The 11,248-nt window shown below is 45.5% G+C and overlaps 1 protein-coding gene across 1 annotated transcript in view; it reads left to right on the forward strand.

Annotated features, from left to right (window-relative positions):
• GRM3 (glutamate metabotropic receptor 3) overlaps positions 1 to 11,248 on the forward strand; it is a 190,869-nt gene that overhangs the window by 169,052 nt on the left and 10,569 nt on the right. The window contains exon 5 of the mRNA XM_019509511.1: positions 1,972 to 2,146. Coding sequence (XP_019365056.1) covers positions 1,972 to 2,146 — 175 coding nt within the window. The remainder of the gene's footprint in view (positions 1 to 1,971; positions 2,147 to 11,248) is intronic.

The raw sequence follows: 11,248 nt of genomic DNA on the forward strand, positions 1-11,248 counted from the left end.
CCTGGGCAACTGAGACTGCAAATGCAGAGCACTGGGCTGCTGCATAATAAACATTTATCTGAAGGGTCAACACGAGCATCCACTCCAGCCCTTGTCCTACAGCACTGCCCAAGAAACCTTACAGTGTGCCACAGAAAGACAGTAGGAGAGACAAGGCCCCCATCAATAACTTGTCAACTGTATTGGCAGGGAAATTGTTAGGTAAAATATGCTCAGATGGTACTAGGAAATGAACCACGTCCAGCCTACAAAGGGAGGCAAAATAAACTCCAGCAGCCCTTGCTTATCTGCCTTGGGGAGAAAAGCTCTTACTGGACCCAAATCTGGCAATCAGTTTAACCCCAAATACATGAGCATTAAGGGGCCTGGATAAGACACCTGAGAAGTTTCTCTGTTCCATTAAGTCCAGCTCACCTTAGCCAATTTCTTACCTCTAGCCATGGCCAATGTCCAGCCCATGAGCAAAAGGAGAAAAAAATCAAAACCAGAAGCCAAATAATGTATTCAAGGAGCTAGAGGGGAGGATTTTCTTCCTCAAACCAACACAAGGCATAGAGCGTGAGACTGCCCATATATGCAAGCAACCTACACAGTAACCAAGAGTCCTTTCTGCCCCTTCGACAGGATGCTGATTAGTTTAAGTAGCATATGGCACGTTCTGCTCCAAGAACATCCCAATCCTATCATACTACCCCCTTCTAGAAACTTAACAAGTTCCACCTTAAAGCAATTCATGTTCTTCACCCCACTTCGTGCAGGACACCATTCCAGGAGGGAGAGAAAGTGCAAGTCCACCAAAGCTGCACCAAGAAGTGTTGGCCCAAGGGCTGTTACCCCCAGAAAATTCCAACCCCCTGTCTCCCAGATTGACCTGTATGAAAAAGCTTTATGGTAACTCAGTCTTACTGGAGTCAAAGGACTCTTTCATGGATACAAAGAGTTGCTAGTCGGGGTTCCTTTCCAGAACAGAGGCCTTAAGCTGAACTGGTTCTGTGTGTGGCACAGCCATCTCTCAGAGCCAACTCTGGACCCCCACTGTGCACAGCATATCCCTTGCCCCCTATGGCTCCACAGAAGACTGCTTCTTCTTGCGGGAAACATTATTTTCCTTGTACCCAGATCTGAAATGATACAGTCAAGTAGGCCTGCTTTTCTATGTGGACTAGAAGGGGGACCCTCTGGACCTTAGTTATAGTCATTGTGAATCACAAATGTAGAAGTCAAAGGCAAGATGGGTCAACAGGCAAAGGATTTTTGTGGGTGATATCCTTTATTGGACCAAGCGCATGGTTGAGATTAAGTTATGCAGGCTTTCAAATTCAAGGCATTCTTCATCAGGTCTGAGCTGATGAAGAACGTGTTGCATTCAAAAGCTTATCAGCTCAGACCTGGTGAAGAATGCCTTACATCTGAAAGCTGTATAACTTTACCCAATCATGCACCTTGTTCAATAAAGGATATACTCCAACACTACCAATACTGTTCAGTAGATCACTCAGGATAGCCCCTGCCAATATAAGTCTTAAATTCATTTCCTACTGTGGTATCATGTCTATCCTGGTATTTTGCATTTCAGGTTCTCCCTGCTGTTCAGATGAGAGGAGGTTTTTGTTCCTACTGATTTAGAGAAGCAAATTGCATCACAATCTGCAGAAACAAACAATGCCAGGCACAATAGAGCATACTGCCGTCCAATATCCCAACATGCAGCAGGCACTGGTCATGGGGAATCTTCTCAAAGAGTAGGTTTTGGAGTCAGCTCATTAACCTTAAGCCATAGTCATAGCTAAACCTTCAGAAGGGCTGGCTGTGAATTTGGAAACAAGAAATCTATAGAAATCAAAACCAAAGAGCCATGAAGTCGTGACTTCCGAAGTGAGCACCTCATTCACAATCTGGTTAGCAAGGCACTCTAGCTCATTGCCACACATCTGATAACTCAACTCTCGCTTTATGATGACTCTCTTCTAGGTGCAGACCACAACCATGTGCATCTCTGTGAGCCTGAGTGGCTTTGTTGTGCTGGGATGCTTGTTTGCACCAAAGGTACACATCATCCTCTTCCAGCCACAGAAGAACGTGGTCACTCACAGACTCCATCTCAACCGATTCAGCGTTAGTGGGACTGGCACCACTTACTCCCAGTGTAAGTAAAGAGCCTGTCACCTAAGCACTGCATGCCTAATGCTGTACTGATGCTCAAGGAGAGTGAAACATGCATGCTCTAAATCTAATCTCAAGTCTCAAGGGCTGAATGCAACCTAGGAAAGGCCTGTCCTTTTCATCTCAGTTAAAACGTCATAGGATTGTCTTTGTGCCCTACGGAAACATTGTTCCTCTCAAGTCTGGTGAGAACAAAACAAACCTGTTCATATCCCATGGCATTTTGATCAGAGAAGCATGGGTGACCTGAACTAAAGCTCATTGAAGTCATTGGAAAGGGTATCACTGACTTCACTGGGCTTTTAATCAAAACCATATTGCATGATGTCCACAGAAGCACAGTCCTCTGTTACTCTCATAAGAATGGGGGTGGGGACGATTGCCCTGGAGTATTCCTGTCAAAATGCCATGATGGCAGGATGTGGTCCTCCAGGCAGCACAATCTCAGTGGATGTTATTGCCTGGGTTACAAGACAAGGCTTTGAGTCATAAACAACTGCAGAGAATATCTGTCATGCATGTAAGTGACAGTGAAAACTGCCTGGATGTGTCTAATATGAGCTGTACCCTACAAAAGCCCCATGACCTGGGTTATCAATCAGTGCATTTGTGCAAAAACAGCTCATCTGTTTTGCATCCCCCCCACACACACCCATCCCCCCACCCAACCTTATTCCTAGACAGATTGTCACTTTTGTTCCTCGTTTGGGGTTGTTGTTGGTTAGGAAAATGGGTCACCTTGATTTTATTTTTTTTCCTGTCAAGCTAAAATAGTCAGAGAAGTGAGCAAATGACACTTTGTTCACAGGGGTAAGCAGACAGCATGTCTCATTGGGAAAACTAATTACACAAGCATAACACAAGAAGAGACAAGGATGGAGAAATGGATGAGGATGGAAACAGAGGACAGCTTGCAGGGAAGGTGCATACTCAGACACTGGAATATGATCTGAATAATGAAGAGTGATTAGGTATGCCTCTATTTTGAGGTACTGAGCTAGAGACAGGGGCCTGGTACAATATTCACCAGGCGCGTCTGCACTGGACACTTCATGGAACAGTAAAGCAAACAACTGTGTAGTAAGCATCACCATCTACGCATGCAGACCCTTACTGTGCAGTATTTTTCTCTACTCAGCAGCAAATGGAAGTAGCAAATTATCTGCCAAGTAATTACTGCACAGTAAAGCATGTGTAGGCAAATTTGATCAGGAGCAAATTTGCTCCCAATCAGCTGGGCAACAGGGGTGGGAGATTGCTCCCTGCCCTCGGGGCGGGCTCCACCACCAGAACCTGAGTGGGGACAAGTCCCCCTGCCTCTGCTCTGCAATTGTGGAGCTGGGGGCTGGGAGCAAATTCTCTGCCCTCATTCCATGATCACAATTATGGAGCAGATGCAGGGAGCTCCCTGCATGGGGAGAGTTCCCCACCCAGCCTGGAGCTGGCTGGGATCTGTTTCTGACTGGGACAGTTCCCAGTCAGCCCTGGGAGGCACAGGAAAGTCTGCAAGTGCAGCCTAGAGCTGACTGGGGACTGTTCCAGTTCAGATAGTCCCCAATCAGCTCTGGACTACATGTCCAGACTTCCTTGCACAGCCCAGGGCTAGCTGGTAGGGCTGTGCAAAGCTTCAGACCATGATTTGGATTTGGAGATGATTTGGATGATTTGGAGGCCAAATCTATTAATCCAAATTGAATCACTGGAAGCTTTAGGCTTTCTGAATTGATTCAGAAAAGATTCAGAAAAGATTTGGCAATAGGATATAATGGGGGATCAATGAAATACCTATAATTTTGTTGTCTGTTGGATGATTCAGGTGAAACTTGCAGAGATGGTAGCCTCTGCTCAGAGCATAATGTGTACCAAGCTTCAAGGTGATAGGTGCAGGGGGTTCTGGGAAACTTCCCCTCAAATTCGTAAAAGCAAAACTCATCTCACATGTGGGTATTAAGCCACGGGGGGAGGGGGGGTGAAAACTGTAGGAGTGGTAGCTCTTGCTGAGGCCACAAAGCCTGCCAAGTTTCAAGGAGATAGGTGCAGGGGGTTCCAGCAAATTGCCCCCCAAATTCTTGAAAGCAAAACTCATGTCACGTGTATTAAGCCACAGCAGGGTCAAAACTGCAGGGATGCTAGCCCCGGGTAAGGCCACAAAGCCTGCCAAGTTTCAAGGAGATAGGTGTAGGGGATTGGGGGAAATTGCACCTCAAGCTGCGGACAAGCAAAACTCATGAGTGACACTGTGTGTTAAGGCACGGCAGGGTGAAAGCTGCAGGCCTGATAACCCCTGTTGAGGCCACAAAGCCTGCCAGCTGTCAAGAAGATAGGTGCAGGGGTTCTGGATTCTGGTGAAATTGCACCTCTAGCTGCTGACAGGCAAAATGCATGTCATGGGTGCTTGTGCAACTGTGTCTGTCTTGGGGCACTGCGGTGGGGGCGGAAACTACTGTAGACCTGGCTGCTAAGCTACTGTGTTACCAATCAGTCATGCTTCACTCAGGGCCCAACTCAATACACAGTAGCTAGCTAGTAGCTACTAGATAATGAGTTAACAAGCAAGGATTAACACCTACAATACCACAGACTAAGGAGGAGAAAGAATCAATACAGACAATCAACTACCCCAAGACAGAGACAGTCAGTTGCACAAGCACCCATGTCACAAGTTTTGCCTGTCAGCAGCTAGGGGTGCAGGGCCCCAGAACCCCCCCTGCACCGATCCCCTTGACAGCTGGCAGGCTTTGTGGCTACAGCAGGGCTTAGCAGCCGGGCCTGCAGTAGTTTCCCCTGACTGTGCCCCAAGACAGACACAGTTGCATAAGCATCCATGACACAAGTTTTGTCTGCCAGCAGCTAGAGGTGCAGGGCCCCAGAACCCCCCGACCCAATCTCCTTGACAGCTGGAAGGCTTCATGGCCTCAGCAGGGGCCACCCTCCCTGCAACTTTCACCCTGCTGCACCTTAGCGCACACAGTGTCACCCATGTCACGAGTTTTGCTTGTCTGCAGCTTGAGGTACAGTTTCCCCCAAACCACTGCACCTATATCCTTGAAACCTAGCAGACTTTATGGCCCCTGCAGGGACTACTATCCCTGCAGTTTTGACCCTGCTGTGGCTTAACACACACACGACATGAGTTTTGCTTTCAATAATTTGGTGTGCAGTTTCCCCCGAACCCCTGCACCTATCTCCTTGAACCTTGGTAGACTTCATGCTCTCAGCAGAGGCTACTAATCCTGAAAGTTTCATCTGATTAAGACAAAAAACAACAAATTTATAGATATTTCATTGATTCCCCATTACACCCTATGGCCGAATCTCCGAATCAACTCTGAAGCTTCAGAGCCGATTCAGCTGAATTGAATCAGAAAACCAATTCGGAGTTCCAAATTGAATTGCTGGGATCCGAATGAGCCAAATCCAAACCCAAATCAAATAGTTTCCTATTTGCACAGGCCTACTAGCTGGGTGCTCGCCCAGTCAGAGGCAAGTCCCAGCCCCGCATCATCTTCCCAGCCCCGTGTCCCTATCAAGTGATTGAGGCACAGGGTTTAGAAAAAGCTGCAGGAGAGGGGCAATTCCCAACCCCCTGTCCCAATCTGCCAGTGGAGCAGCTAGCACTGCACACTGCTAGCTGCCCCACCAGTGGATCAGGACAGGGAGCTGGGATTTCCTCCCCTCCACCCAGCTCTTTCCAAGCCCCCTGCCTCCAGATGGGGAGCCAGGGCCAGGAGCTCCCTGCTGCCAGGGCAGGGGGACATTGTCCCTGCCAGAGCTCCACCACTAGAGCCCTGCAGCAAGCAGCAGGCAGCTCCTGGGGACAGGGACAAAGCTCCCAGCCCAGGTCAGGAGACAGCTGTCTTCTCCCCCGCTGACCCCTGCTAGCTCCTGGGCTAGCACCCAGGAGGAGCCTAGAGCTCCCCCTGGCTGCTGCAGGAAGCCAATGCAAGACAGGAGGGGGGTGGAGCAGATTGCTGCCAGGAGCAGCAAATCTGCTCCCAAACAGGTACATGTATAGATAGATGCCTGCCCAGGGTGGGTTTACTCCAAGTAAATTACTCTGGAGTAAGCCCATCCAGCAACATTTAACCATGTAGGCACAGCTACAACATCTGTAAATGAGATGCCTTAAAGGTGTCTCTACTTAGATCCCCCAAATTTTAGCAAACAAATAACTGATCTCCCCTCAAACTTAGCCTTAAATAGGTCATGTGAACTTAATTTTCTGAAGTGCTTAGCACTCACTAATGAGGCCAGATTTTCCTTGGACCCATGAACTCTCAGGGTAAACACGTGGACAGCATGAACACGGACAGCTCTTTGAAAATCATAAAAATCATAGAAAATTAGGTTTGGAAGAGACCTCAGGAGGCCTAGCCCAACCCCCTGCTCAAAGCAGGACCATCCCCAACTATACAGGAATAATAGAAAACTAGGGTTGGAAGGGAATCTGGCCACTTACCGAGATACCTGTATATGAGAGCTGCTGCATGCTCATGTGTGCTTCTATGTGGGCTCATCTACATGTGCGCTGGACTGTGCAGTTGTTACTGTGCAGTCCAGATGCTGCACAGAACTTCTCCCAGGCTATTGCACAGTAGCAACACGCTTTTCATGTAGATGTGCCCTGTATGTAGAGTATAAGACAGTCTTTGCAGTTTTTACATCAAACTGTGGAAATGAGATGGTAAAAAATGGTTTCCATTCAAAGAGATATTTCTGCCAGGACTTCATCCTAGATTATTCTTTGTTTGGAAAGAGTGGATAAAATGGCTGTGCAAAAAAACCAAAAACCAAGCAGCACCAAATGTATGGGTCTGGCATTTTGATGAAGATTGCCATCCCTCTTCCTTACTGCATCTTTTTCTATTATTGTATTAGCTTGAAAAAGTGTATCCTGTGCTTTTGTGCAGTCTACAATCTTATGAAAAACACACAGCCTAAAATCATCATAACAAAGATAAATACAAAGACAAAGCAAAGCAGTCAGCCCTGCCAGTTCTTGCTCCTCTATGGTTATAAAAGTGGCCTCCAAATAGATGCTTTCCTATGATGAACTGAAACATCTCTATTTTGATGGGTCTTGGCATGATTTTGGGAAGACCTAGAAAGTGGTTAAGAACAGACACATTACATATAATCCAGTGTCTGTTAAAATAGTGGGAAAAGCCCCGTGGACCTCAGTGGCCACAAAAGAAAGGCCATAATATCTTAGCCAAAAGCACAGTTCTGCCTTCTCTCAACTGGAGAGAGGTAGCTCAGAGAAAAGCAAGGACTCATTATTTCAATATCAATAACTAATTTAAAAACATCATTTTTAAACAGATGCCATTGAGAAATCTTTATACATTCTAAAGGTACATTTTAAAGGGCCAACCATTTTCAAGTGTTTTTGATGAGTGGATTTATTCTTAGATGGTTTTGTAAGTTGTGCAAGAGCCATTCATAAAACGCCAAGTGGCTGTCATCTAACCTGATCTCAGCCAATTGTTATCATCTTGTTTATGCCTGGTGTAGCTATGCTTCAATCCATAGCCAATAAATCATTGAGAATATTTTCTCACTGGCAGCATGCAAGCCAGAGGACACCAAGAAAAAGTCAATAACCCCACACCATCTCTTAAAACAGACATAAAATGTTCCTCCATCAGTTCTGAAGTGACAGCTTGTTTTTCTTTTGGTCCCAATGCTTCTTTGCATTTGTCACAAACCGCTTAATGCACATCTGACCAATATAATGCCTCTAACTGCATGCTTTCTTTTCAGCATAGCCACCTAAAACCCCATCAGGTAGCAACAGTTTTTGCACACTATTAGGTGCTGTCTAGGCCTTAAATGAATATGTGGGGAACTAGGGTTTTCAAGGGTAACCTCTCGGAACTTAAGCTGGCTGCTCCGGAAAATTGTTCTAATCATCAGAGCCCTGTTTATATTGTTTGTTATAGGTATACACATAATGCAAGTATCCATTTAAATGTGCATGTGCATATACATATGTGTACTTTTGCATACACATAACATATTGTAGCAATTATGTTACACTTGTATAAATTGACTTCAAATTTTCAGGTTCAGTTTGAGGAAAAACAGCGTTTTCCCTGAATACAAGTAGATAATTATAGCTAAAGACTTCCTTCCAAAACCCAATGGGAGAGCCAAATAAACAAGAAAAAGCAGGAGTATAACTAAGGGGTGACGAGCAGGGCACCTGCATCAGGCACCCAGTTAGGGAATCGGGGCACAAAGATTACACCCATTGCCCCTGCCAGCTCAGTACTGCCACCACTAGCAGCAACCTGGCCACGGCCACTGCCCCTTCCACCAGTGACATCCAGCATGCAGAACTGTCCAGCCAGGGCCTCTGAGAAAAAGACATAAAAAAAAAAATTAAATGACTAAAAATACTTCCATCAAAATTGCACTGAAAAAAATTCTGAATTTGTATTTTTATTGCAAAGACCAAAAAAACCAAAGTATGAAGTCAGGACTGTAGGGAGCCCAATTATGTCAACTCCACATGTAAGTCAAGTGATTTTTGTGGTTCTTTTGGAGGCAAGAGGTAGATTTAGAACAGAATCAGAACAATATAGCATATAAAGGCACATTTAGACCAATTTCTATATTATATATGTAATACATATATAGTTATATTACCTATGTGCGTGTACAAAGAGAGAGGGGTTGATATAACTGTACCTTTACATGCTATGCTGCTCTAAGTGTACCTTTTTCCTGAAAGATAAATACATTTTCTTCTTTTAAATGATCTGATTCTGTAGTTCAAGGATTCTACCACTGTGACTTATATACACTTTTGTAATGGTCCAACGGACCATGAAAATGGGTAGAGTGTCACGTGGAAGGTAAAGGATTTCCAGGTGAATGATTCACAAGAAAATCTTATCTTTACAAAGTGGCCTGCAAAAATTGAGTATCAAGTGTTAGTGTTGTTGGGCTGCTATGTGGGGAAAATTGTTTGAAAGTAACTAAACTCTGACGCTTACAACAGTTGAAGCTTGGGCAGCAGGCAGTCAAGCAGATTCTCCCACTAACAAAGGAGAGGACATAAATGAGAAAGGTAGACATTAAAAGGGGGCTGAACAATTAGTGTTTAAAGTTCTGCATAAACTTTGCACTGCACAAACCCCCACTTTGATAGTCTCGCAGCTTTTTTGTTTGCTCTCCATCATTTTGCCAGCATTCTCCAAAGGTCTGACCAAACCATGAATGACTGGTGCCTCCCGTGACTGGGGGGGGCACTATAGCAGTGAGCAGGGACCGTCTGCAGACACCACTGGCCATGTCAGTGGTGATGGGGGGTGGGCTGTGAGTGGCAACTGCCCTCAGAAGCTGGCAGCAGCTTCAACGGCAGCCAAATTCAGGAGGGGCACGTGCCCCCCCTACACGTTGCCTATGAACCAAACCTTACTTAGGAGTTATGGTAGCAGCACATGCCCAAGAAGGCTGTGATCAGATTGCTTGGGTCCTCATCACCTGGCTTTCCACAATGCATACCTGAAGCTGGATATGAACTGGTCAAAGCAAGCTGTCAGGGTCCACTCAGACCCCACAGTCGAGGACTGTATTAAAATGGCATTAAGTGAAATGTACTGGTAGTACAGGAAGGCAGGAGGACAGGAAAGAAATGACAGACCTCATCTGGTGGACAAGGGTCTGGCATAGACTTTTTCAGGAGCAGACCCTCTGAGGAGGGCAGTGGGTGGGGCTACGGGTATGGAGATGGGTGTGCGAACACACAGATACGCAGGGAAAACTGTGTAATAGGTTTTTCATGTGCTTTGAGCTGCCAAGTGAACCACATGGGCCACTTGACAGAGTATTGGAAGTGGAGTTATTTATATTTATTTACATATGCATATCATATACATATCATATATATGTGTATCCATATATATATGTGTGTGTGTGTGTATGTGTGTGTATATATATATATATACACACACACACACATATATAAAAATAAATATTTTTACACAAAAAAGAATTGCCCGGGTCATCACAGTGAGAATGCCGCAGCACTGACCTCAGCGTGTGGTACACAAAGCTCATCGGGAATGCTGGCACTTCAGTAGTTTAAGCTGAAGACTGTACCACTGCATCTGCATTGCAAATGTTACCCAGGCTAGAGAGGTGATGCAGAGAGACCCTTAATGACTCAGACAGCGAGGGACAGAGCAATCTTCTGCCTTCGGATCAAAGATAAGGAGATAGCAGCAACCACTGAAGTTCAATGGTGGGCAAGGTAGAGCGCTCTGGCCCGCACAATATGGTTGTTTCCAAGGGCACCAATTCAGCACAGCTACGAAACTGTCTAACAGAGGTTAAAATCACCTCCACTGTACCTTTTGCTAGATGTGGGAGCAGCCATCTCCCCCAGCATCCCTCAAAGCCATAGTTCAGCCCTTCATCTTAGCTCTCAAATTGCTATAACCAGAAAGATTTCTCTGCTGTGGAGCTCAATAAATATTTATCCCCTGTATTCTAATGGCCCATAAAAACAAGCAAAATGGTAGGGGAAACATCTCTGCTGTGTTAAAAAAAAAATTGATCCATGGCATGAAATCTGCAGGCCATAAGAAGCCAATTGTTGCTAGGGTCTGCTAGATAACTTCAATCTTTGGCAACTCTTGGAAAATCCCAGCAGAAGCCCCTGGCCTTAAAATGCTTAAACAAATCCCTACTACTGTTTTCAGCGGCCTTTTCAGTCATGCAATTAAAGGGCTCTAAAAAAAAGAGCTATGCACAGATGTACGCCCAGGTCAGGAGCAAAATGTGGAAAGACAATGACTTAGGCCAGACTTTTGAGGTGTCATATTTTCCCACATACTATACACCCCACAAAGAAGACATTTTAAGAAATTCTTATAAGAATTCTTCCTTACTTTTTGGAAGGCAGAATGTAGAAGAGGAAAAAAGATTTTTCCAGACATAGAGCAAGTCCTCCAGGAAACAGAGTGTCCAGAAAGTGCAGCCATTAGTGATGTGTAGGCGGTGCACACGGGTTCCTGAGCATGGCAATGCACCCCTTGCAAAAAGGCACCGCCTGCGGGTGATCACTGTTCGCCAC

This window comes from Gavialis gangeticus, unplaced genomic scaffold, assembly GCF_001723915.1.
Source record: "Gavialis gangeticus isolate Ggan-Ray unplaced genomic scaffold, GavGan_comp1, whole genome shotgun sequence".
Taxonomy (NCBI): Eukaryota; Metazoa; Chordata; order Crocodylia; family Gavialidae; genus Gavialis; species Gavialis gangeticus.